General features: G+C 38.2%; 4 protein-coding genes across 6 annotated transcripts; 2 read left to right on the top strand and 2 right to left on the bottom strand.

The window, feature by feature from the left end:
* Window positions 1-5,285: 5,285 nt before the first annotated feature.
* On the bottom strand, window positions 5,286-8,359 carry LOC122025235 (protein RER1A-like). The gene is made up of 4 exons (XM_042584003.1): window positions 8,146-8,359; window positions 7,664-8,072; window positions 6,868-7,048; window positions 5,286-5,622 (listed from the first exon to the last, which is right to left on the bottom strand). The coding sequence occupies exons 2-4, from the start codon at window positions 8,002-8,004 to the stop codon at window positions 5,575-5,577; spliced, it is 570 nt and encodes a 189-aa protein (XP_042439937.1). The 5' UTR covers window positions 8,005-8,072; window positions 8,146-8,359; the 3' UTR covers window positions 5,286-5,574.
* Window positions 8,360-8,507: 148 nt separating this feature from the next.
* LOC122025562 lies at window positions 8,508-15,255 on the top strand. 2 transcript variants are annotated; one of them, XM_042584388.1, is made up of 5 exons: window positions 8,508-8,632; window positions 8,888-9,588; window positions 10,905-11,342; window positions 14,716-14,757; window positions 14,836-14,962. In XM_042584388.1, exons 2-4 carry the CDS (start codon window positions 8,961-8,963, stop codon window positions 14,736-14,738), a joined length of 1,089 nt encoding a protein of 362 aa, XP_042440322.1. In that variant the 5' UTR covers window positions 8,508-8,632; window positions 8,888-8,960; the 3' UTR covers window positions 14,739-14,757; window positions 14,836-14,962. The 2 variants fall into 2 exon arrangements, with proteins under 2 accessions (XP_042440322.1, XP_042440321.1); XM_042584387.1 differs by lacking the exon at window positions 14,716-14,757 and having other exon boundaries at window positions 14,836-15,255.
* A 310-nt stretch (window positions 15,256-15,565) lies between these two features.
* On the bottom strand, window positions 15,566-21,519 carry LOC122025561 (vacuolar protein sorting-associated protein 45 homolog). 2 transcript variants are annotated; one of them, XM_042584385.1, is made up of 13 exons: window positions 21,223-21,519; window positions 20,242-20,437; window positions 20,071-20,150; window positions 19,512-19,739; window positions 19,254-19,379; window positions 19,101-19,181; window positions 18,849-18,990; window positions 18,585-18,763; window positions 17,388-17,543; window positions 16,958-17,065; window positions 16,766-16,887; window positions 16,488-16,619; window positions 15,566-15,999 (listed from the first exon to the last, which is right to left on the bottom strand). In XM_042584385.1, the coding sequence occupies exons 1-13, from the start codon at window positions 21,310-21,312 to the stop codon at window positions 15,942-15,944; spliced, it is 1,698 nt and encodes a 565-aa protein (XP_042440319.1). In that variant the 5' UTR covers window positions 21,313-21,519; the 3' UTR covers window positions 15,566-15,941. The 2 variants fall into 2 exon arrangements, with proteins under 2 accessions (XP_042440319.1, XP_042440320.1); XM_042584386.1 differs by lacking the exon at window positions 21,223-21,519 and having other exon boundaries at window positions 20,071-20,166; window positions 20,242-20,432.
* A 457-nt stretch (window positions 21,520-21,976) lies between these two features.
* On the top strand, window positions 21,977-26,520 carry LOC122023429. The gene is made up of 5 exons (XM_042581539.1): window positions 21,977-22,313; window positions 23,589-23,607; window positions 23,694-24,052; window positions 25,040-25,074; window positions 25,181-26,520. Exons 3-5 carry the CDS (start codon window positions 23,725-23,727, stop codon window positions 26,069-26,071), a joined length of 1,254 nt encoding a protein of 417 aa, XP_042437473.1. The 5' UTR covers window positions 21,977-22,313; window positions 23,589-23,607; window positions 23,694-23,724; the 3' UTR covers window positions 26,072-26,520.
* The last annotated feature ends 1,371 nt before the right edge of the window (window positions 26,521-27,891 follow it).

Raw genomic sequence — 27,891 nt, 5'->3', positions numbered from 1 at the left:
TGTATGGTGGGCATTCGATGGTCACACTCATGTCAGACATCGTGCAGTTGAATACAACAAAAAAATTTTGCGTCGACTATTTTGGTCATTCAAACCAGCTATCGACAGTATCGAGTTCACAAAGTCAGTGATCCAAATTGATGAAACTTTCCTTTATGGTAAGTATAAACATTCACTCCTAATTGCAACAACCATTGATGGAGATAACTCTGTGATTCCATTGGCTTATGCGCTGGTAGAGTCCGAGAATGTGGATAGTTGGGGATGGTTAATGGCGCTCCTTCGAACGCATGTAGTAAGGTGTGATGGTATATGTGTCATTTCCGATAGACATATTGGAATTATGCAGATAATGAATAACCAATATCTCGGTTGGGATGAAACTCATGCAAAACATCGCTATTGCCTCCGTCATGTGGCCAACAATTTTAACACATGCTTCAAAAATGTTGGACTCAAGAATTTACTCATAAAGGCTGGTACGGTTACAAAACTTCGCAATGCTATTAATACTTATGTATACATGTTTTATATACAACATCTAACCGATGTCACATTATAGGGAGGACGTGCCAAGTAAGAAAGTGTGAACGAGTTTTGGAGCAGGTAAAAGAGAGGAATGATGAGGCATGGAACTGGATTACATCGCTCCCAATAGAAAAATGGTCAATGTCCCATGATGGGGGTCACAGATATGGGCATGCGAATACAAATGTAGCTGAGTGTGTCAATTCAGTTTTGAAAGATGCACGTCGTTTACCTGTTGCTGCCCTTATTGAGCACACATTTTATAACATGGTCAAGTACTTTGATAACAGAAGAAATGTGTACTCTGATCAGATGACCAATGACAAAGTGTACACTTCGCAGTGCCTCAAATTGCTTGATAGACGTTTGAAAGTTGCATACACCCATCAGGTAACCTCTTTCAATTGTGAAGATAGAGTTTTTGAAGTGAAGACTGAATACTCCCGTGAAATGCGAAAAGGGGGTAATAAGCAAATGGTACATCTTCGCGTTCAACATTGTAGTTGTGGAAAATTTTAGGGGACAAAGATACCTTGTTCGCATGCAATAGCAGCATGTATGACAACTGGAAGAGATTATTTTATCTATATAGATGTTGTGTATTTATTGTCAACTGCGATCAAATTCTATAGAAGTAGTTTTCATCCCTTAGGTAATGAGGCATATTGGCCAATTATGGAAGGTGATGATGGTCGATGCCTAATACCTGACCCAGACACGAAGAGAAAAAAAGGGTAAGTAGCGGGAAGAAGGAGAATGAGATGGGCGTTGGACCATCCACAAGCGGAGTGCAACATTGTCGACGGTGTGGGCAACCTGGACATAATAGAAAAACTTGTCCACATGTTTAATTCTTTTTGTTCGTGTGTAACTTCAAATATTTTATAACTTTGTAAGAGATGTGCTTTTTAATTAATTTTGTAAGACATTATTGATATTATGTATGATGTATTTATATTGACAAAGATTATGTGTGCAAGTATGATATAATATTTGATATACATATATTCATTTGTATCTGTGTATAGATATGGACCGCAGGCTTGGACGTGCCGATTACCTTAGACATCCAGGTCCAGTTGATGGTGAGTTATTACATCTGCAGATGTCGCATAGATCCGAAACAGTATGAGATAATGTGGTAATAAAATAAATTGTGTCGTTAATTTCTTTGTTATTGTATTTGTGCACATATGTTATGGTTATGATAAAATTAATTTGTTGTATAATGTTTTCTTCAGATTAGAGCAAGTCGTGGTGAGTCATATGACGCTAGTTACCTTGAACTTTTGCTTGTGAAGCGAACCAGTCTACATCAAAATGAGTATAATATTCAAAATGATCGTTTTATTCATTGGATGAGCGTAGCGGGATTCTTAGGGGTTTTCCAGGTTGGATATCGTCATATTGATGGAACACTTATTACTGCTCTTCTTGAGAGATGGAGGCCGGAAACACATTCATTTCACATGCCCGAAGGAGAGATGACAATAACTTTGCAAGATGTTGCAGTTCTGTTAGGTCTACCTATTCATGGGTCAGCGATATCTGGTAGAGCGAATGTTGACATATATGACTATTGTTTAAGGTTCCTTGATCAAGTTCTACACCCCTCTAATATGAAGCCGAGACGTCTTTCAATTGGGTGGCTGGCTAAAACCTTCGATTTAACGAAACTTCCCACCAATGCAACCGACGAAACTATACAGTGTTATGTTCGTGCCACTATATTACGAATGATAGGTGGTGATCTTATGGGCTCTAAAACAGAGGGTTATGTGCACGGCATGTTCTTTCAATTTGTTGAGGATTTACATCGCATGCAAGAGTATAGTTGGGGTAGCGCATGCCTTGCATACTTATATCGCAATTTGTGTAATGCCGTTGACCCATATATTAGTCAGATATCGGGCCCCTTATTACTTCTGCAGCTATGGGCATGGAAGCGATTCACTAAATGTCGTTCTATTATTAGGGGTGGGATAGAACACACACCATGCTTCCGCTCGGGACTAGGTGCAATAGTTATTTGTTCATATTATTTTAGATTAAAGTATTATATGCTCATTCACTTGATAAAATTATGATTTCAGGTGGGCAGGTAAGAAAGAAGCGCGACAATCACTGCGATTCACTTTGCAGGGATAGAGATATGAATTCGACGTTCAAACACACCACAAAGTAAGATCTTTGTTATTTTAACTTTTATCGTTTACAATGTTAGCTATATTAATGTAAAGACTAATTGTTATGACCTTATGTAGATTTCTTGGGAGCCATATGCTCAATTTATTCACCAGTTAGATCCGATTTGTCTATCCGGGCAGGACATTTGGACGGCTCAAGTATCCTTGATATGCTTCAATGTCGTCGAATGGTATTATCCAAATAGGGTACAACGGTAATTCGGCTGGCTCCAGTTTATCCCTGTTCCTCCTTTTCGTCATTGTAGTTATCATTCAAATCATTCAACCAGTCAAAAGGGAAAGTATGAGGTTGATTGGAGAGTTGAATGGGCAAAAGAGATTAACATCTGGAATAACCGTCAACAATTTGTGGTTCACAGTAATACCAGTTTATTGACCCAACACTATCATAGTCAATATGGAGACTGATACAGACGAGTAACGCGAAGATTTATGACAATCGAGGGGGCCACTCATGTAGGAAGTGTAAGATATCACCAAATTCTCTAATTGTTTCATAAATTAATATTCAATTGCACTTTAACAACCATTATATTTATTTTTTTTCTTCTGTTAGATTGATACTCACGAGAGAGCATGGATCTCATCATGCTCAGATAATGCTCCGATCGGACGACAGCATAACCGGATGGCTGGGGCTATTCTTGGAGCTTTTGGAGAGTAGAGAAGATACATGGACTACCTAAGTGAATATATTATTCAGGATGATATGCATATTCCTGATTATGGGTTCACTCCTACCGCTAATGCACCATCAGGTAGAGGTCCGAGAACTCGTCAACCAAGGCAAAGGTATGTCGATCCTCCTTGTATGAGCTGTGATACTATTTCTGAACCGCCAGTTTGGAGAGATCTATCAATGCAAGCTGGCTCATCTTCATTCACACAAGCCCGAACAAGTTTTGATGGTTGTCCCACATCAGGTGAGTTTGGCCACTACTCTGATCCCCAATCATCTTCAGAGCCATTTCCGGGTCCATCATCATTGTCAACCGATAGAGATTTTGACCACCCGACCACTTTAGAATTTTTAATGTTTGAATCATGCTCTCATTTTCAGGGTAGTTTAGGACCTGATTATGTTATTTCTTCTACAAATATTTTTGCTCCATTTCAAATGGAACGCATGTCCACAATGTCTAACCTCCAATCAGTAGATATATCTAGTATACGTTCCCATTTATCTGAAGCTAATGATGATGATCCACAAGAGGGTAATCATGGGGATGACGAAGATGCTGGAAATGATGCACATAATGACGCTATAGTCCAACAATCACATGAGCGGAATACGGGTGGAAGAATTCCTTTTCTCAGACGATTCCTTCCACACCGAAATCGTCGACGCCCGAGATGTGTTACCGATTGAATATAATTTGTAGCATATTTGATAAATATTTTTATATTTAGACGTGACAATCTTTCTACCAATAATATAAATGTCGATTTTTCTTATATTTAGACGTGATAATCTTAAATATATTTGCTAAATCTTAGAATATCTTTTATTTTTCGTTTATTGAAATTATTTTCTGATATAACTTATAATATATTTAATAAATATAATTTATTATTATTATTTAAACATAGGTTAATAAAAAAAATTAGCTTTGTAAAAGAAATTATAAAAAATTATTAGGAATTTTATTTTTTTTAGAAAAATAAAACTTAAGCAAATTAAAATGAAACAATTGATAAAAATATTAAAAAAAAGTTATCAGGATTTAAATCCCGTTATTAGAAGATTCCGGGATTTAAATCCCGGATATAAATTCATCTTACCTAAATTTGTAAAAAGTTTTATTTTTATCTATTTTTTAATAACTTTATTATTTATGCCTATTTTAAAAATTTTCTCAAAAAATCTATCACTAAAAAAAAAATTAATGAAAACCGTTAAAATTCTTGATTGAATAATCTCTTCTAAAACTAGGAAATTATAAAAACTTTCACTTTCGTCTTCGATTTTGTTACAATTTTTGTTTCTCCCTTCTAATTTTGATAAATTACATATTAATAGAAGATCATCTAATGGAATATGCTGATTGTTGCACCGCAAGCGTAAATGTGAAATTATGCAAAATTCTGGACAAACTTTTGAATAAATTGGTAACTTAGTTTGTAATAGCTTCATACAAGTTTCAACAAAATTGATCGAATTGGAACTTCGTGTACGTCTAAATGACCAACCAAAAGAGGAGGGCAGATCCTCTGGACCGCAAAAAGTGATTCAGGGGATGATCCCTTGACTTAGATTGGTTCAAGGGATGATCCCCATTCATAAAATAGATGAGGACCATTCATCCCCACCAATCCAGATTAAGAGATCATCCCCTGAACCATTTTTTACAGTCCAGAGGATCTGGGTTGCCAAAAGAGAATGAGACATATGAAGATTTACTTGGAAATTCTGTGACTTCTTTAATCGAACTAAAAAAAACACAGAAATTCATGATATGGTAAGCATCATTGGTACCCATACAGTGCAAATAAACATCATCTATACTCAAACCATATGACCATCCTCGTGGCCCATCCGTACTTTTTGAATTTATCCGATGACAGGTAAGAGATTTCTATAGAACCAGGCCAACCATCTCATCTCCAGGTGAATGAAAGATACAGATACCTAGACACCTGGGCATTCATTTTTAGTTGAAATCTCTGTTCTCAAATCCAACAATTTCCAGAGACAATGCTGAATTTTTTACTAAACATGAATAAGGAGAGTCAAAACTTAGATAAGCAATGAGAAAAATATGTAGTTTAGTTGTCAATCCTCAAGTCGGGTACATCGAAGAATTTGAAGAGCATCCAGTGACCTATCCTCCGCTATGAATCAATCCTTTACCAGTCCGCTGCTTCCAGCCATTTTTTCTCCATATTTCTGGTACAAACACAATGTGATTATAGTTTAATTGACAAGAAATGATCGAAAAAAATATATAAATGCACAACCTAAATCAAAATGTGAAATGAAAAGAAAGCAATAATATGTTCATAGTTAAATCCAGAAAGCCAGAGCTTATTAAAATCTCAATAACGCAGAGGCATAATATGCACCAGGTGTTCTTTAAGGACCAGTTTCTGACTAGAGGAGAGGATTGAAAAGGAGGGAGGAAAAAAAAAGAATTTCTTGTTTATTTGTATTTGCCATTGAAGAGGAGAGGGAGGATATTTGAGAGGATAAACTATGAATTTACCCTCGTTTCTGCCTCACCCACCATCCACCACACCCCAATCAAGGTCGCTTTGCTGGACACTTAACAAAGGTGGATCTTGCCAGCCAACAGGCTGACTTGCATTCCCTCGCACGCCCTATGCCGCTTTGAATCCCTCACATATTGGCTGCTGCCTCAACCTCCCTAGCATCCATGCGAGTGCTAATTGAGGCCACCTTGGCAACTTAACATTGCCTTGCGGGACATGCAAGAACACGTCTTGCACATCCCCTAACACATGAGACTATGTCACACCATAAGAAAGAGGCAAATTGGATATTTCATCTTCCCTTACATGGACACAGTCGTCATGCCAGCCCAATGCCAAAAGCCACCTACAGATAGATCTGAGAGCACCTATAGATCACGATTTCAAGTTGGTAAACGAGAGATGACGCCAAATCAGCCTTCTCATCTCATCTCATCTCCTCCTAGGTAAACTGGGCCTAAATCCAGACATTATGATATTTCACTAAATTTACACATATTAAATCATTTTGAGATAATGCAGTATTGTTGTTGTTGGTCTCGACTATACAAAACTATATCATTTACAATATTTAAACAAACTAAATCTACAAATTACTAGGCTCCCTCTATCTTTCTACACCTTCCACTTTTATTAAATCAATTATATTTGACTAATCACTAAAGTCCATTTATCACCTACACCTTCCACTCTAATTGATCCACCTTTTCTAACTATTACATTTATTAATTCTCTTTGAATATGCACATATCATTTTAATATATTTTCTTTAGTTTCCTTATAATTGCTTCCAAAGTTAAATTTTTTATTTATTTTATCTTTACTTTCTTACCTTATTTCATAATCATATTTGATAAGTCTTGCAGATCAATCAACTAAAGCACACCCATACAAGGAAACACGAAATATTAATCGGGCACACCTGCTTTCCCATGCTGAATGGAACATACTTGTACTTGATCATGTGCACAATTTGGCGTTTCATTGTTAAGAAGAAAAGAACAATCCAGTAGAACAGAAGAATGGGCCAAAAGACGGGGACGTCAAATACAGAGAAGAAGGTCATCACAAAGGCAACACAGAAAGCTTTTGTTATGGAATACCTGGAAGTAACGAAAAATGTTAGCCAAAACAAACAAAGGTTACACTGTTGAAGATTCTTAACAAAGGTATACTGGTGAAGATTCTTTAGAAGTGACAACATAACCATCATGATCAAACTTCATGTTAGTCCCAACAGTTAAGTTCAACTACATTTGAGCTCAACTTAGGCCTATATTGGCACCACTGAGACAATGTAACTAAAGGGTCTTGATGTAGTAAATGAATGATACGAGAAAACTCATAAAAAATCAAAATTGGTTTTTCTTTCTTCAAATAATGATAAATTCATTCATGATATTGCATGACAGATATAAACATGATTTAGCCCTTCCCATAGACAAGAGATTATAAGAACTAGTAGTCTACTATAAACTTGTGACTCCAGAATCTCTCATACCAAGGGAACCCATTAATTAATTTTACAATTCAATGCACAGGCAAAGGTAAAAAACTGAAGGAAAAAGTATTACACACACACACACACAAAAAAACAGTTTCAACTGGTGAGTAGTGATCTCTTCATAGTGTGCCAAAGGTCCAACCAAGGGAAACCATAAAATGAATAACCATTGCCAATATTTTAACAAAGGAATCAAACCAATTTCAAAGCTTACCAGAACTTGAATTCAGGAAGACGGCGCACAAATGGTTTGAACTCATCCGAGCCCTTCGTCGGCAAGGCAGGTCCATCAGTACCTTCAAGCTCTGGATCCGCTAACGGCGAGAGGAACCCAATCAAGAGATTTAGCAGATAGATCCCTAGCCCATACGTGATTATGTAAAACCCCTGGATGAAGTAAACACGCAGGAAATAGATGGCCGCCATTCCGGCAGTACCGAGCCACCTTCCAGTCGCGTGAGGAGTCGATTTATCCAGGTAGTACTGAAATGTTCTCGAGAAGTCGCTTTTCCATTTCAGTAAGGGAACCGACGCAGCTGCGCCATCGACCTCCATAGATCCGAACGCAAAAAATCTCTTCAAGGAGGATCACTTCCAAATATCTCAGGTACAAACCCTATTCTCTGAATACGCCGTACCATCAAAGTCCGATCAGGGCATAATTTTTCTCAAATATGAACAAAATAGAGAAATCACCTGCAAAAATTAGGGTTCTTTTTCGTCGTCGACGCGGAGGTAATAGAGATTCCAGTTCCAAAGAGGAAGAAATCGAGATCGAGGAAGGGAACCACTAGAGCAGAGAGAAGAATGAGAATGAGATTGAGATGAAGATCTCCATCGGATCGCTCCGAGAGAGGCGGAGATCGATTAGGTTTTTATTTGGGGCTGCGTCGTCACCGGTCCACTTTGTGAAAACTTAATTCAAATTCTTGTTCTCATTTTTTTTAAATAAAAAATTAAAAATATCGTGTTAAACGGTGGGCCCCACTGATGTTCCTTTCATGTTCGGTGTTTCTAGAATCAAAATAATAAATTGATCTGCCGCAATTATGTTGTTCGCTTTCTATTTATACGGCTTGATCTGTCGCAATTTTCTTGTTCGCTCTTTATTTATACGGCGAGGAGCCCGAATCTTCGGCGACACGCAGTATCCAGGCCTAGGGTTTCAGCGTTCGACACCCAGGTGAGGCTCACCTCGCCATTGATTTTGAGGCAAATGATCTCCCAGTTTTAGGGTTGAGTTTCTGCTAATATCTTCCTCTTTCTTTTTGCTTCTCTTTTCTACTGCCGCCGCCCATGTCTCTATTTGTTGAATTCCTGATTTTGAGATAATATTGGATTGGATTTTGATCTTTCTGTTGTCGGACACACCTCTTTTGATAATGGCTTTGTAAAAATTTCGGCGTGTGACGAATTTGATGGATTCTTTGAGCTTCAGGGCTTCCTGGACCCAAAAGATGCGTCCTTTGGTTGCTGAACAAGTTTGATCTTCTTGGCTTCTCGTTGCTGAGATGCCGACTTTCACCGCGATCGCCTTGGAAAGGCTTTTGGAGCCCGGGTCTCGGGATCCTGCGCAGAAGCCGCCTCCGATTCCGATCACGGTGGAAAGAGCGGCACGAGACACTACTGTAAGGAAGAGCGTTCCCTGGCCATATATTTCACCTGCCCTCTATGCCACCCCGGTTGCTACTCCGCTTCCCGATTCTCCTTCGTCAATTGTTTCAGAATCTCCATATCTGATCAACCATAAGAGACGAGGACCTCGTCTCATTAATGGTTTCCAGAAGAGTGATGCCAGTAACGGACAGTCTCAGCAATCAGACGTGGAACTGAAGGTTGATGTTGTGCAAACAAGTGACCATGGGATCAAGAGTCGTGAAGCTGATAATGCCCACACAAGCAATGGTGAGACATTAACAGACGAAGCTAGCGATGGGAAGGTGCAAAACCAGAATATGGATATTGGAAAGGTTGGAGCTGAGGATGTCAAGAAGCCTCTTTCTCATACTATAGAAAGAGATGACGGAAATGATGACTCTTTTGACATCCATAGCATCGCAAGCAATTTTAAGATTGGAGATATCTCTAGTCAGACTGGATCAAGTACTTCTATGGGGGAATTCTATGATGCTTTGGAAGGTATTTTCCTTATTTAAATTTTAATTTCCCATTCCTTCCCTTTCATTGGTGTTGTTATTACAGTATTTTCTTCTTTGGGGGCTTGGTCTTTTTTTCCCGTAAGTTGTTCATCGAATCTTCCAATTATCCCAATTGTTGTTCTGACTTAGTTAAGTTATCAATGCCCTTTATTCTATTTCACTGTCTTACTTTTTGGGCGTGATCTACAATCAACCTTCCAATTAGGGAAGTATTGAACAAGCTACTAGCTTCATTAGTTTGAAGCAAGGTTTTTACATTTGAACCCAGCCAACTGTTTCAACCCATTACTTTAGAAATGCAGTCCAATCGGGTCCTTTTGGCTTGGCTTTTTGACTGGTTCAACACACCCATCTAGGTCTGAGGAACACTTGGTTGAGGATGAAATGGTAGGGGAAAACACTTGGTTGAAGGAGATCCAAATAGAACTACAAATTAGTGAAACTGACATCTATTGTTATTTTATCAGATATAGCAGTTTCTTGGTCAAGCCTTATAACTAAAAAAGGTGAAGTTGTGATGTAGGTGATGGGTACTATTCAAGGTGAATCTTTTAATTTTATCTCAAGTGGAATGTAATGCTAATAACTTCTTTATTTAGATGATAAGAACACAGTACATTGGGTGGTATATGGGGGAAAATACATGTGACGTCTTTGTTCCTTTTACCTTATTGGGGTACACTTGATGTCACCTAATTGTTAATACAACTCCATATGCTCATATAAAACTAGAAGTTGGGTTTGCTTAAACATCTGTGGACAAGAAACATCCAAGAGTCAACTATTTTTATGTGTCAACTCGAGGGCATGGCGGGTTATTGTCCCAGTTTTATAACATTGAAAGCTCAATGACCATAATAGTTTGGTTCACATGACCAAAGAAACCTACATGAGGGTTATATACCTTCTAGAAATATTGGCTAGTTTTTTTTACTAACAAACATGTTTTCATTTTACTTCAATTTTAATCTCTTGCATGTTCATGATGGCAATGGAGATATGTAATATGGGTGGTAATGAAAATCCATCCTAGTTTGGTTCACCAACCTACATACCTCAGAAATATTGGCGAGTTTTGTTAGTGTGAAGCATTTTTTTTTAAACTTCAATTTTCATCTTTTAAATGTTCACAGTGGTACTGAATATATATATAGTAATGAAAATCCATTCTAGTTTGATTCACCATGGCAATGAAGATATGTGTGTGCGCGTGCGTGTGTAGCTAGCATAGTTTACGCTCTACTCTTAAACTGGAATCAGGGAAGTCAATGTAGTTTGTTTCTTCTTTTGTTTTAGAGTTCTCTAGTGGTGGCACACCACAATCTTCCTATAACAACTCGGAAGATGAATTGTGTGACATGAAGCTTAATCTTCTGTTGGAGATACAGAAGCGGGCACAGGCTGAAGAATCACTGGAGCAATTGCGAAATCTCTGGCAGAAGCTTTCCCATCAGCTGTCACTACTGGGACTAAGTCTACCTATTCCACCAAATAACTCTGAAGATATAAATGCACAATTAAACTTGGAACCTGTGGAGGAATTGCCCCAACAGATTGTTGTTGCACGCTTTGTTGCTGATGCTATTAGCCGGGGTTGTGCACGCGCTGAGGTTGAACTAGAGATGGAACCTCAAATTGCAGCGAAGAATTTTGAGATTAGTAGGCTGGGGGATCGACTCCAGTATTATGAAGTTGCAAATAGGGAAATATCTCAGAGGAATCAACAGGCAGTTGGTTAGAATGCTGAACTCAATTATTCTTCTATTTACTTTTTTTTTTCTATTACATGCCGACTTTAATTAAATTGCTTGGTTGGTTACTTTGTTTTGGCTTTTTGATCCTCATGTATTTTTCGCTTCCTATTTCATGCTTATAGAGAAAACCCACATTGCATCAGTGAGCTAGAGGTTTCCTTTAAAAATCTTTCATAGAACTATTATCTTACTATTACGTGTTCATTAATTTTCAAAGTAAATTCTTATTTTGCTTCCAATTTCTTAATAAATAGTTCCCGCTCATCAATGTTTTTGTTATTGTTCAATGTAACAAACATCAAAATTACAAAAACCATACTGGAACAACTATACCTTCCGTTATCAGTATGTTCTGAGACGCTGTCATATTTCAATCAGACTTGTTTGTTCTTTTTTTTTAATTTATCTAACGTGTTAGTTTTCATATGTTTATGGGACAAATGTTTATGTATCCAAGTTAGCAAATCTACTATAATATATATACTCCTTAATACAAGCAGCAATTGCATGAATAAATCCAGGTCAATACTAAGAAACATTACTTTTAATGTGTGTTTTATAAAATCCGACCAATTTTCTATTCTGAACTGTATTTCTCTTTAAATCATCTATTTTTATTATCAAATACGTAGCTTCAAGTCTCAATAGGTAACAGCCAGCACAGTCGATGCGATATTGTTTCTGTCATCAATTGATACTGGTACCCTGTCGCCGCTAGATTTAAATGCCATTGTGCCACCTGTGTGACATGGTGACGGAAGCCTAGAAGGAGATAACGTGCTCGTAAGATTTCTTTTGCTATTTTCTGTAGTTCCATTTGTTGAAAAAGTTCACCATCAGCCTTCAATTTTGTCGTCGTGAAGGAGACAAAACCCCTATAAAGTGGGAGAGGAGGGAAAACATTAGCCAGAGCACTATTAGCAACAAAGAGGAATGATGCGAGCATTGTTTAAAGTGTCGTGCCGAGACGGTCGAAACAGACGAAATATTTCGTTCCGCCCGGCAACCGACACTGGCACAACCCGGCACCAGACCTACGACAGCTGCGACGTGTCGCGTGACCTCGTGGCCGCAGTGGAGGGGTCGCTCGACCTCGCAACGGTAGTGGAGGGGCTGCATAACTCTTCTGCTGCCATCGTGGAGGCCTCGTGTGATCCTACGGCTGCTGCAAAGTGGCATTATCATCGCGGATCACTGCGGTCGCGCTGTTGGAGTCACGCGATCCCCGCGGCTATGGCTGAGGGGTCGCGCAACCCCTTGGTAGCGCCGAAGTCGTGCGATCTTGCGAGTGGTGTCAGATTTCGGATTTTTTTTAATTAAACTTAAGTTAATTATTTTAATCAACTCTTAACTATGATGAAGATAATCTAAAGCAGTGTTGCAGATTTCGGCCTAGGCGGCCGCCTAGGCACTAGGCGGCCCCTAGCCGAACCGAAAACCTCCTATTCGGCCAAACTAGGCGGTACTATTTATGTGCGGTCTTAGGCGCCGAATAGGCGGTCTGTTCGGCCTAGGCGCCGCCTAGACCAAACTGATTTCTTTTTTGTTTTGGACCAAACCCTTTTTTTTTATAATTATTTATGGCCCAAAAGCCCAAAACTACTATGTTTCTTTCCAGTTTTCCACAACTCCAACCCTAATCTCGCTGCACATCTCTTTGTCGCCCACCCATCTCTCTCCCGTCCACCTGCAAATCGCTGCACATCTCTCTGCTGCCCACCTGCACATCGCTGCACATCTCTCTGCCGCCGGCGTCCCTTCCACCGTTCTCTGCCACGCCTCACTGGAATCTCTCCGGCGCCCTAATCTCTCTGCATCAAACTCAAAGAAGCAAGAATCTGCACCACTGGTGAGTTCTTATTCTTCATTCTTCCATGCTTTTTGCTTGCCTTCTTGCTTCCTCTTTGATCCTTCTTGGTTCTTCAATGCTTCATCTTGCTGCTGCCTTCTTGCTTCTGAGTTCTTCACTTCTTCTTTGCTGCTTCTTGTTCTTGGTTCTTCTTTGCTGAGTTCTTCTGCCTTCTTTGCTAGTTGTTATTTGTTTTGAATTTTGGTATTTTATTGAGATCAATGTGCATTTCACATTTTCACTAAAAGATGATATTGTATCTAGAGCGCCTAGGCGCCGCCTAAGCGCCGCCTAGGCGCTCTAGGCGCCAGTCGAGCGCCCGACTGGCGCCTAGCGAAATCTGCAACACTGATCTAAAGAGATTTTATTAAACTCCAAATTATCTAATTAATTTTAGATTTCATTTATTTTAATTTAAAATTTATAATAAATTATTTATTTATTTATTTAATTATTTTCGTATCTTTTCCTTTTTTTAAAGATGTTTTTTATATTGTTTATTTTGTTTATTTTTTAAATATTTATGTTTAATATTTTATTTTTAATTAATATATTTTATATTTAAAAATATCAAAACTATATTGGCACGACACGAAATTGTATCATTCCGGTCTCGGATCGAAATTTCGGCATGGGTCGAAATTGTAAACCTAGAATGCGAGAGTTGGAAAAGCCAAGATACATCAATATAGCACCCGTGCCTTCTCTAATTTTAGTTGTGCTCACACAACTCCAGCTTTCAGTTAATGATATATATTTATGAAGATGTGGAGAAATTAGTTCTAATATGGGAGAATCTTGTTTAGAATTTAGGATGCTATTAGAACTTATGCTACACTGCTCAACACTCATTTTGGTATTAACAAATTACAATCATCAATTGAGATGCTTGTTATTGTTTTTGTAACTTTTTTTTTTCTAAATTAATTTAATTTTTATTTAAATGATTTTCCAATTACTATAAGATTTTATTTGGAGATAAGAGCTAAATTTAAGAGATTGTCAGATTAAAACTCACAAGTTGATTTCATTGCTTGTAGTTTGTCAGTGTCGACACATCTTGAAATGATATTATGTGTAGTAGCAGCATATTTGTAAGCATATATACATGAAAAAACTTTCCTTTCCTGATTTGGAACTGTGATTATTTTATATTGAGTGATGAACTCAAATTTGGAAGACTCAATCTTGCCGCCATGCTCCATAGATTTGCTAGATGCATATTTGTGAAATTATACTTCCATGCATGGCAACTTGGAACAAGAATTCTATGAAGGGTTCCCTTTTCGGCCGTCTGATTGAGTTGGAATTTAAGCCTGGCAGTTGCTGGTTGCTTTGTAGGCTTCATTGAATTAAGTAACCATCAGCAGTGGATTTAATCCTCAACAACTGAAATGATAGGATTTCTGTTCGGCAACTTGGAGCTATTTGACTATATGAAATGATGCATATGCTGAAGAATTCCGTATACTTCAACTATTATATTTTGTTTGGCTACTTGTAGGAGCAATTGGCTGTTCGAAATAACAAAAAAATGATGTTTATGGTAAAGATTTCTATGCAGTTCAACTATTATATTTTTCCTAGCGTTGTAATGTATACCATACCATTTGTTCTGCCGCAGAAATGGCTAGGCAACAAAGGAACAAGCGCAAGAAGAGACAGAAATGGGTTTGGGGTTCAGTCTGCCTTGCCATCTCACTAAGTGCCACTGCTATTACCTGGTCTTATCTTTCTCCATCGAATCTGATTGCTGACGAGTGTGATGCGTCTACCGGTAGTGAGCAAGAATATTGATGAATCATCATAATAATCATCAGCTTATGTACAGGCTGTCTCTAACAAAATTTTACTTGCATTGTTAAAGCTGCAAGAGATCTGCCAGGTATTATCGCATACCGGCTCAGTTTTGAGATCTCTGTTTTTGTTCCTACATCTATGGGTGGTTTTCACTCAGACTTGTTTAATAACAAGACCACATACAACAATTGGAATGTTCAAGGTTCCTGCTTATGAACAAGCAGGAATGGAGGTTTTGCTCTAAGAGAATTGTGTTTCTCGTCTGGTGCGTGACATCGAGGAACCTGAAATCAAAGCTACAAGTTTGCTTGGTTACAAACTATAAACAATTGCCAACGCACTGGGTGCGCGCATCAAATGGGTGTGGTTTGGGTCCATTTGATACAGCTTGGTAACTAAAAAAGAGTACTTTGATACAACTAACAAAACGCAGCTTTCATTTTTTTTTCTCGTCTGTTTCTTGTCAAATCAACAAGACAGGAGACAGTTCAGAAACAGCAGGCAACCAGACTTGGAAATCACTCAGCAACAATTACAGAAAAAACAAAATGTTATAGAAAAAAGAAGAATTTTTATTTTTTTTGCCTGTAAACAATGAACACGCATAGTCAAATCTAAACTACACAATTGTGCCCCTTTGAGGGTCTCCTGAAGCAAGACCACCCTGTATGTGTAGCATTTGCCATAACCAATCTAGTGCTCAGAGACAGTTTCAAACCATCCAAGACTGGGCATTTCCATAAGCTCTAACTCTTAGGGCCGATTACTTGTATCGAAGATAGACGTAGAGGAGAAAAAAATGATACAAAAAGGTGCTTTCTTAGCTTGTGATATGTTCCCTCCTGTTTCTTACTTTCATTCAAGTAGCTTCTGATATGTTCCCTCCTGTTTCTTACTTTCATTCAAGTAATCGGACTCTTAGTGCTAAATTTAGATGGCATTGCTCTTGCGTGATATCGCTTGTGCCTCTTCTAGGTCTCTTAAGAACCTGCATTTTTGAAAGATATTGAACAGGACTACAGGAATCACATTTTACAGTATCATCATATGGTTGAATGCAATTAAAAAGAATGTTGTTTTCTATCAATAAGATTGGATACTATAACGAGCATAGTAACAATGTACTATAACTATCATACAGTATCAAAATAATCTCTATCAAGGTCTGCTGTCTAAATATCCTAAAAATTGAGATGACGAAGATAGAGCAAGGCAGAGACAAGTTTGACATGAACGATCATAGTCAGCCTGCCTGGTGTGGGCAATTTGTTCGAGCATAGTTTCTCAGTTAGCAGAGTAAAAAAACGAATATGCTATGAGCATGCTTCAAAGGACCTGAGTACATGCTACATAAACTGTCATTGATCGACAGATTAACAAGTTGTTTTCATCAGGAAGGAGAACAGCAAATTTCCAGAAGAAAGTTCATGAAAACTTTCAAGCTAAAAAAAAAATGAATGCAGTTAGTGTACCTACCTCCTGGAGTTGAGAACTGCTGTGCCTCCAAGTATGAAACGTGTTCCGGAATTTGAAGCATTGTGCAGAGCCACGGTGCGAGCCTCCTCGTATGTTGTCCCCCCAACAATGAATATCACTACATCCTGAGGTCTGCATCATAAGAACTATGCTCACAGTCTCGGATGGCTTCATGCCTTTTATACTAAATGGCAGTGCATAACGACATCGAATGCTAGTTCTTTATTTCTGGAACTCCGAAGTATAATTTTCTAGGTGTTAAGAGGATCCATGCTCACCTCCCTTGTTGAAAGTGATTGCCGATAAATGGATAGTCAACTTCTCTTAGTCGTCCTTTGATGATGCTTTCCATTGTTTGGAATAGAAGTGGCTGATGTTGAGTATACACATTCTCAACACCCTATAGTAGAATCACTTCCACATTAGAAATGCCCTATGCATAACCAAAGGTAAATTTACTATTGACGAACCTTAAGTCCACGGGCCATATTCCGAGCAATGTTCAGTAGATCACGATTACCATAGAGATCTCCAGTTCGCCTATCAACTCCTGCTTGCTTTAGGAGGAATTGGACAAGCTGTAAGCCAAGATAATAGGGTTATTAAATCAATATTGTTTAAGCATAAAAAAAAACATAGGTAAGTCCACACTGAATGCTAGTGGAAGTGTGAAGACCGAAGTGCATCTGGAAAAATAATTGCAACAAATTTTCAAGGTTTCAGACAATTATTAACATCATTCATGACCACTAACACAATTGCACTGTTAATGCAAGATCATAGTCAGAAAACTGAAGAAATAGAAAGATTCATTTATCAAAGAACAGAATGAAGATGAGCAAGCGACAAAGATACATCATAAACTCAAATGCAGATAATTAATAAATTTGCTAACATTACCCCAGGCTTATATTTTGCAGAACAAGAAGCTAACTTGTTGAAAAGTTGCATCAATTGAACTGGGCTCTCTTTCTCATAGCGTAAGGCATACAACATTACTAGCCGCAATCGATCCACGTCAGAAATAGCTTCATTATTCAGAAGATTGGTGACAGCCTGTGAAATTCAGCTATTAAATTGGCAACAACAGAATCAGCTTGATTACTCCATGAAAGCTCCTTCGCCAAACACAACGCGATCAAGTTAAAGAGGATATGATCTTTGTACATCCAAATATGACATTGAGCAGTGGTAGAAAGAACATGGAGATGGAGAATTCTCCATCAGAGGGCACTAACAAGTAAACTTTATTTAACATGTTAGAATCTATAAATTGTTCATTTCATGAAGACCTTTCCTGTTAGTGTTGACAAGCCTGCCGTGTGATATCCATCTTTACATCTTGTCACTTCATTGCACAACAACCAATGGAATTATGACAAGAACATTCCAAGTCATCATCGTGGCAACCATGCTACAGTACGAACAACAAGAGATCCAACATAAATGGGTTAAATGAAGGACTGTGGTTAATCTATAATGTAAATATGCAAAGATAATTGGCTTTGGCTACAATTTAGTGATTGAAAACCTATAAGGAAAACAAACTTCTATTTGCTTTGCCTTGAAAAAAAAAATCCATGCAAACTCCACAAAGGTACGGTAGTGGATAATAAGTTGTACGCCTAAGAGAGGTAGGATCTTCTAGAATTGTCAAGATAATTAACACATGAAAGCCTAATGGATTTTTATAAATGTGAATTCTTGTGAGAAGATCTAGTTGTTTGAAAAGAAACTCTGGTATCGAAATGTTAACAAGGAACATGATTCAAAGGCATCAATTGTTCGCTCAGCTGTTCAAAGTTTGCAACAGTAAAGAGCAAATAACAGAATCAGTGAAAGAAACCTTTACTATCCAGGACAACACCAAGCTAACTCTTATTCTGAAAAAGAAAAGAAACTATGTGAAAACAGTTGGATATAAGATATATATATATATATATATATATATATATATATATATATATATATATATATATATATATTATTAAGAAGCAAATATAGTCAGATTTTGTATTTAAGCTAGATCATTTCACTATCCTTATGCAGCATATTATCTTAGTCAACCTTTTAGTCAAATTAATATGTTCGAAATACCTCGAATGCTGCTGCTTGTCCACCATTACAAGCAAGCTCTTGTTCAGTTTGTGAAACAGTCATGAGCTTTCTCTCATCAACAATTCTACTCATTTCTGTAACCATTGTTACATGCTTTGAAACATTTCCTTGCATCTTTCGGTACTCGGGGTAATTGTCCACAAATTTTGCCATATCGTCTAACAAAAGGCCACTACAATTGTTAACTTTCTGCACTTGCAATACTAATTGGAGACAATATAACAACTCCAATTCAATGTATACCTATTGTCTGAATGTTTTGATTACTCTTTGCCACCTGCTGAAACTCATCCACCATTGTCTTAATATTCATTCCGAGGTCCCCAAAATTCTCATACATGTTAGCTTTGAAGAAGTTATCTTGTTCTGATGAAAGCACCACCTCCTGTGGCAAGCCAACCATGAGAAATATTACTAACAGATATGCTAATAGTCTAGTAGTATATTAATATTAAAACTAAAACAGAATTTTTTTTTGAAGATAGACCAAGCAACCTGCTGATCTTTGGAGACTTTGCCAATGTTCCTCAAATCTACTTTATTATCTTCAATTCCAATTAGCTCATGAACCATTGCCTGTCATGAGTAATCAGAATAACTTATCTTAATAACAAGGACATTAACAGAATCTTGTACTCATAATCTTACTTGATATGTCCATTGGTTCAGTAGGGGTGTAACTGGATCATCCCTCCGGTCAATTACAAGCAACAACGGGGAGAACTCCGTACGCCTAAAATCAAACAGACCACTTTCTTGCTCATACATAAGTTTCTGCAGGATTGGCAAATAGAAGCAAGTTCCATGATTAAAAAATATCAGATATTATCAGGAAAGGACAAAGCAGCTGTATCCAACAGAAGAAGCCATATGCAAATTAATCTATGATGAATAAGATTTACTCACTGCAGTTTCTTGTGCTATTCTTTTAGCAATATCAGAAGTTCGCTGATACCTAATAACAGGACGACGCTTGAGTGCTAAAAAAACACCAGCAATCCCATCAACTGCTCGATCACAGAAACTTTGGGAACTTGGAGGATCCACAACGGTTGGCAGCATGTATATGTGATGCATTGGAATGTTTAAAGTGAAATGGAAAGGATCAATGGCACAAAAGTCAGCAAAGAACTCCTGAAGGCCAGGGTATGTAATGTTACCACAGGAAAGAATAATTATTCTAAGTTTAATAATCTAAAGGACTTGCTTTTTGTTATTGTCTGAAAATTGACAGAGAAATTATCAGTTGAAGTAAAACATTCCAGACAAGCAACATAAGATTTAACTGCCAGATTCATATTTTAACTAGGGAAAAAATTGCTGTTTTGCGGTAATATTAAAGCCACTTCATTTAATAAATCACTGTTCAATAGACATCATAAAAGATTAGAAGTAACAACTTTCCCTGTAATCAGGCCGTATTACAATAACTCAAACATAAATAAAATGAGTAAATATAACTTACTTGAATTTGGTGTACAACTTCCTGTTCGTCAGAGTCTGCAAGTACTTGAATCTGGGTAATTTTCAAAATATTGGAGAAAACTACACAAGAACAAAGCTAGAAGACTTTCAGGATATATACATATAACTACTAAATTGGATAAGTTATTCTTGACTATTCTACAATTCATACATAGGTGATATTCTCCAAATCTGGGGTTGGCCAATTGACGTCGTAATTTTTGGATATTCTCATTGGATGGACGGAGAAAGTAAACTGCTTTTAGGTGACTCATTGTTTCCTTGGACATGGAATCAACAAGTTCCACCAAAAATACCTCCTTCTTGAGCAGCTCTGATTGACTATATGCAACACTTACAATGCTGACCTGCAAATGACCATCAGTAATGCACCATAAACCTGTTACTTATTTTGGAATGGAACAATAACAAAATGCTCTCAAATGAGATCATAATTGTCTTAGAGTGCATACACAAATTAATTACAGCACACAAACACTCACACCACTCAAGTAGTCTGTAGAACACACTGAGGTTTTCCAGTCTTTCTGAGAAACTCTCAGAAGAAATAGTAATAACTTTACGAACAGCCAAAACCAAATATCTAAAAGGTACAATAAACAGATGGTGTTTTCTTGAGAAAGTAAAAGAGATCTACTGATAGGAACCACAGGCAAAATAGTTTTTTCTCTACAATCCAGAGATTATTCAGACAATCCTAAGAATAAGCTTAGGTTTCCATTTCCTTCAACAAATAGTAAGCTGGAATTTTGCTGTTCGAAATAGCTTATTTCATAGTCAAATGTCTCATCCGAACCGTGTTTGAAACAATTAAGCAATTCAAATCCATAAAGCGTTCAGGTAAAATCTTGCTTAATGAAAGCGGCGAACTGTCCATACATAACTCCTAAAACTTGCACATGAAAGAGAAATCAGTTAACCTAACGAACGCGTTCAACGCCATGAGGATCCGTCCCAGCCAAGATGAGGGCCGGAAATGGAGGTCCATAAGGATCATCAATTTGTGGTGTTAAAGGATGAGATCTAGAGGGTAATAACAACTTCAATACTCGAACATTTTTACATTTCAATAGAATTGGTGGGCTTCGTTCGCCCTTATCACGAAAGTAAGAGAATGATCCACGAGACGTACAGTTTGCGAATCAAGGATGAGGACTTTCATTCCGGGGATGTCCTGCAGCATCCGCCCGATGTAGTCACGAACCAGAGAGATCAGCACCATCTTTTCTTCTCCACCAACAGCGACGGAGGACAGTCAGAAAAGGGATCCCTTGGCGCCTTCACCGGACAAAGGCGAAGCTGGAAAGGAGGGAGGTTGAGGTGGCGGAGTGCAGAGGGGGGATGCTGATCGCGGACTGCCGGAGGAATTGGAGACCAGAGTTCGCATAGAACATGGTTATTCGACGATAGACGTGTGTTTACTTTGATGGTCCGCTAACCGGGATTAGATCGAACCAGTGAAATTTCATGTGGCCCTAAAATTTATTAAATTTTGCATTTCACACCTCAGCACAATTATACATTTAGCTTAGCATGATATTTATAAAATAATAATAATAATAATAATAAATTAGTTTTTAATTAAAAAATATCAACTAAAAATTCTTATTTTGGAATGCGTACAATAATTCGGCCAAGTACATCTTAAAGAAAAAGCCTTCGAAAAAGGAACTAAATAGTATGAGTTCGGGTTCTTGCATCAAGTAAACTGATAAATAAGAAATATTAATCTCACCCGATAAACTTACCTTTCTCATGTTTTATGATGTATTGAACAAGTTTTATTCAAGCGGTATCAATGGCGAGTGAATAATTGGGTTGTTTACTTACACGTATGCGAGCGACTAAAATTGATATTCTTATATATAAACGTACCCCGAGTCTCACCCACCCGCTTAATCTCTCTCTCTCATCTGAAAGAAGACGAGGAGAGGAAGCGGATCGGGCGGAGTGTTGCGAGAAGAACCCTAATCTTCGTTTTGGAGTTCGGGATTTTCGATCAGCGTTGCTGGTAACTCGATCCGGGTGTCCGCGAGGCCGATTGAACGGCTGCGAGAGGGCGGAGGGTTGCGCGGAATTGATCGGACACCCACCAGGCCAACTTGGCTGATCGAGCTCGTACCGGCGGTCTTCTCCGCGGAAGGCTCACCTGGATCCCATCGGCTTCCTGATCTGTTGGCGCTTTCTTTCACTTTACCAAACGGGGTTTCTTCAGCTTGTGAGGTACTCCGCTGGATTCTTCTAATAGTAAATCTCGGCTCGTAAATTCTTTAGCTCTGTTATTTTATTTAAATAATGTTTTTATTGGAATTCTTGATTTGTTGGGGATCTCGTGAACAATTTGATTTCTGACCTTTGATGGTTTCTTTGTATCTTTTGACGGACCTCTTGCCTATTTTGTGTTCTATTATTATTTTGTAGCTGCCTTGTTGGGCCGCCAAATTTGTGATTTTTATGGCATGCTTTATCTATCAAAAGCTATTGATTTCTCAAAATTCAGAATTTATGGTATCTTATGCCGTCTCATATTTTTCGGATTGCAATTGTAATCATAAAAACTTATGTAGTTACTGAATCATCGTAATGGATTTTTCCCTGAATTTTTTAGGTAATATCTTTTTAATTTTTTTTTGTTGATTTCTTTCTCATGGAGAAACTAGAAATAAAAAAGAAAAAAAAAATCACGTGGGTACTTGACTAAACTTTGATCAAGATACCACTGCTTATAAAATGCTTTCGTAAGTGTTGATGCATTTACGGTTGTTGACTGTTTATAAAGTTTTTCCAGGACTGACCCTCACTATTTTATTCTTTTTTGAAATTGACCTCATTCTGTTAGATTAAGTGAATTACTTCTTTTGCGTGGCATACAATTAACTTGCATTAGAATTTTTGTGTTTACCACTTGCTCTCGTTTTATCCTTTGTTTTAGTGAACTTGATGAGGAAGGAATGTTATCACTCTTACTTGACTAGAAAAGTTGGGAGTCTTATTGAACCACTAAACCTACTTGTTGGACGAATGATATGTTGCATTCCTGACATTTTTTTCTTATTGTTCCCGGACGGTACTCTGATCTGTGTAAAACAATTACAACTATTTACCTTTTAAAGTTAAGCTTCTCTTAGGATGATGATGCCATCAGCTTTTCCATTTTCCATTTTCATTGTTTCATACTATCAAAGTTGAAGGGTCATAACTGTGATAAAAGCATTCATCTCTCTCTCTCTCTCACACACACACACACACACACAGCTTCTGCTTCTTACCTTTGAGAAGGGCTGTACTAATCTTAGTGCTTCTTACACGTTCCTTTGGACCAAGACAAACTGATATTTGCTCATGCTTGAATTTTTGTGGATTGTGTTTCCTACCTTCAATGACATTGTAAATATTTATTTTATCTCCTTGTGTTTGTCATGTCTTGATGATTAGGATGATCTACTTCTGTTTGTGATTTTTGATATTCGTTTTAAAAAACTACATTTTTTGTGATAGGCGAAGCTGTGGACTCAAGGTTTGGCATTCTTTTCCAGGCTTCTGATGATGCAAAAAATATTCATATTTGTATTTTTATAACACTGATATTTGTTTCCCTATTAGATTTCTATAAACTTTAGTAACAAAAAGCAATATGGGGGCCAATTGTTGTGTGGCGGTGAAGGATAAACACTCGCCAAACCTAGCTCAGCTTGATGTTTCACTTTCAACATACAGAAATATAAGGCACTCTCCTACTTGGAGCTTTCGGTGGGACAACCGAACACACATAGAGGTTGTCATGGATAACACTCCTCAAATCTCTCATCATCTGGATGCTGGAAATGAAGTTAAAAATGAGTTACTTACTGAAGCAGAAAGATTGTCTGACAAGGCTGGTCCATCAACTGCTTTCCAATCACAGAAAAGTGAAAAATCTATTAGGAATGGAAGTGCTGGGATGGCAACCAATGATACCTCAGGTACAATTGTCATCTTATTGTGTTTACGAAATATATGTTTCTGGATGATGAATAGACTAAATAGGTAGCATAACTTTATTACAAGTTCTTTTAAAATCATTTGCAAAGTTGGGGGTTTGTTTATAGTTTTCCTAAGAAACTAAGTGGAGTTATTAGTCTTTGTATTTATCTTAAATAATAAAAATGTTGATGAGGATTTCATCATCAGTGTTAACTCTTCCAAGACATCTCAGATTGTGTCAACTAAAGAGGTTGCTCAGTCTTCTCAAAGAGAGGGTGCTGTTGGTCTCCAAAAATGCCATTTCTCACTAATCTATTTTGTTTATCGATTCTCATGGATCTATGTTTGCTTACTTTCAAATGATTCTTGCTCTATCAAATTTATTACCAACTCAAAATTGTGATAGTTTACTTATTTGCCTGTCATTATCTGTGTTTTGATCCAAGTTATTGCTCTAACTTGTAAATCATTACTTGCTTAGTGGTTTTAACATTTAAAATGTCTATTGATCATTTTGTCCTAATCTGTGATAAACTAACCATTGTTGTAGTTGAGGTAATCTTAGTAATCAGAATATTTAATTGTCAACTCTACTCACATGTGAGTCCTGCAAGGTAAATTTATAATTTTTTGGTTTTATAAATATATGATTTTTCCTCAATTTGGATGTTAAGATAGACTATTATGTTTTTTTTTTTCCATTGCCCATCTTATTGTTCACATTGGTTAAATGAGAATTCCTAAGCTTCTTATGAATACCATGACCAACAAGATAACTGCTGATTGTTTTTTGGCTTATGAGTTGCTTCGTATATACGTTTTTATTTGTTATCAGATCAACATATGATAAGTCTGGTAATAGTTGTTTGATGAGGGATTACTTCTTTGGTAGCCATTCTCAAAGAAAGGGGAACCTAGTTACAGATTTTAGTTAGGTACAAGTCTCTTTCTACATGAATTTGAATAACATTATTTTCATTCAACAGATGATCAATCCAATGGAAGCACATCATCCCCTAAGGTGAGATTGAATATGTGTGTATATGTATTTCCATATCATCATCACAGTTTGGTTGCTGTGAACTTAGTGAACTTGTTGTCATGTTGCCATCTTGTTCAATTTCCAGAGAAAGAGCTCTCCTATGCCTTCATTCTTGGCACCAAGCACTTCCGATATGAAGTCAACATTCTCAGTGCCTTCAACTCCTTCCCCTTCATACACAGCAGATCCATCATCTTCAAGGTGTCGTCGGCTTCCATTCGATCCAACTTCTTCAAGAAAGGCTCGCCGGTCGCCGGGCTATCAACTGTCTCGGCAGATCTCTGACAGCAGAATCCCTTCTCTACAGTCTCTTAACAAAAACAGCTCTCCTGAGGGGAGGCAGTCATTTGTTCTCTCTTTCTGCAGCAATGACTTTTCCACTGGAGGTTCTCATGGCGGATCTTCAGATGGTTGGTCCATGCGAACATTTTCTGAGCTGGTGGCTTCTTCAAATAGGGAGAGATGGTCATTCGATAGTGATAACCTCACTCCCACTAGCACTAAGATTTCCAGCTCATATTCTCATCAAAGAACACATAGCAGTTCTGATCAACAGACTTGCAGAATATGCTCGACTCTATTAACAGACCATTGTGTGGTTGCCATTTTGGTTTGTGGGCACCTCTATCACACTGGGTGTTTGGAGAAAATGACGACTGAAATCGACCAATATGACCCACCGTGCCCTCTCTGTGCACATGGAGAAAAATCTGTGGCCAAACTGTTTAAGAAAGCTGAAGCCAAGGCTAAGAACAGACTCTCAAGGATTGGAGCAGCTGACAATGACACCCAGGGAAAAGCACTACTTTATGAAAGCCAACCGACCACTGGAGTTGGACTCAATGATGGAGCTAGTTCTAGCACTAAGTCCTCATTTGGCTTGAGGCGACATTTCTCTCTTGGCAGACCATCAAGGTCAAAATCTGAAAGCGAATCCAAGAGAAAGAAAGGCTTCTGGGGAAGATACCGCATATGATGGTGATTTTCGTAAACCGATACATGCATCCCATTCTCCGTTCCTCACACTAGCAGGGAGAACAATGTTGAGCCATGATATATTTCTAACTAGACCGGGGGAAGCTCTTACCTTTGGTGGCAGGCATGTATATCTTGCTTGCTGGATTCAGTATGGTTTCGGACTACCATATCTTGTAAAGTTCCTTGCCACAGGAAAGCCAAAGCAAGGGCAAGTTTACAGTTTAGATCAACAGCCGTGAAGAGTAATCACAATTCCAGTTACACTCCCAGGATCGTCTCGATTGATGCTTTTGCAGTCTCGTCCAATATGCCTGAATCTATCGAATGTCTTTACTATGAATTTTCTTGTTGGCGAGGGAGGTAGTATTGCTTGGATAATAACTGATGCAAAACAATGCTCGAAGTATTGATATGATAAGTGCCTATATTTTCATGTCCCTTTAAGTTGTTCTTCCGATGCCAGTTCTGCTCCTTTGTTTGTTAAGCACGTAGGCTTGCATTATTTGTTAGATTTGTGATATTTGTTAATTTTGGGGATTTGAACTGCAAGTTGAGTCCGAAGCTCCCTGCCAAATTTCCATAACTAGTGCGCACTGACCGAACCCGAATCATGGAGCCTGAGATGGTCAACTCGCCACAAATCTAGACGAAGAGCTTCGAAGGATTCACTTTCAAGTCAAATTTGAGAATTTCGATCGATCCAATCAACCGCTATAAAGAGAGAGACTCCATGAGATATCCACCAATAGCAGAAACTGAACATGGCTGCAGCGAGGTTCATCGCGATTCTTCCTCCTCTTTCTTGTTCTTTCTCTGAGCTCCTCAGCCCTGCCCTACTCATGCAGTAAGGAATTAAAACAAACAAATGCCATGATGGTGCAATATCCCCGGGATTAGATTGGTTAAGATTGAATTAGCTCAAGTTTAAGTATTAATATTTGGGCTTCGATGTGTGATAATATATAGAGATTATAGATATAATCGTTCGATTGGAGAGATTTTTAGTACAATTCTTCTCTGGTTAAGATTTGACCAGTTTAATGTGAAGAAGAGTCAAGTAGGTCAAGACTGACCGGTTACTTAACTGGAAAAGTCCTAACTAGAGGTTAGACAAAGGAAAATCCTGGTGAGTGAAGCCAGATAGTTGAAAGTTCTGATGAGTGAAGCCGGACAGTGGGAAAATCCAGGTGAGTGAAGCCAGGTGAAAATCCTAGTGAGTGAAGTTAGGTGAAAGTCTTGGTGAGTGAAGCCAGGCAGGTGAAAAAAGTCCCGGTGAGTGAAGCTGGACAGTGAAAAAAATCATAATGAGTGAAGGTAGGTGAAAGTTCTAGTAAGTGAAGCCAAGCAGATGGAAAGTTCTGGTGAGTGAAGCCAGGCAGATGGAAAGTCCTAGTGAGTGAAGCTAGGCAGATGGAAAGACCTGGCGAGTGAAGCCAGACATGTGGAAATCCAGGTGGGTCAACGTTGACCGAACACCTAGTGTTGGGAAGTCCAAGTAGGTCAAAGGTGTGACCAGATATTTGGCACAAGGAAATCCAGATGGGTTAAGGATGACTGGACATCTGGTATAAGGAAGTCCAAGTGGTTCATGGATGATCGAACACTTCGTACGAGACGGTAAGTCCAAGTGGGTCAAGGTTGACCGGACACTTGACACGAGGAGAAAAGTCCAAGTGGGTCAAAGGATTGACCGGACACTTAGTGAAGAAGTCCCAGCAGGTCAAGGTTGACCGGATGCTAGGCATGAGGAGTTCCGACAAGTCACGGTTGACCGGATGTTCGATTTGGGGACCCTTGAGCTTGAGTTAAGTAAGTCAA

This window comes from Zingiber officinale, chromosome 9B, assembly GCF_018446385.1.
Source record: "Zingiber officinale cultivar Zhangliang chromosome 9B, Zo_v1.1, whole genome shotgun sequence".
NCBI classification, from domain to species: domain Eukaryota; kingdom Viridiplantae; phylum Streptophyta; class Magnoliopsida; order Zingiberales; family Zingiberaceae; genus Zingiber; species Zingiber officinale.
Note: the sequence above shows the minus strand (reverse complement) of the source record. Positions and strands in the feature narration are given on the sequence as shown.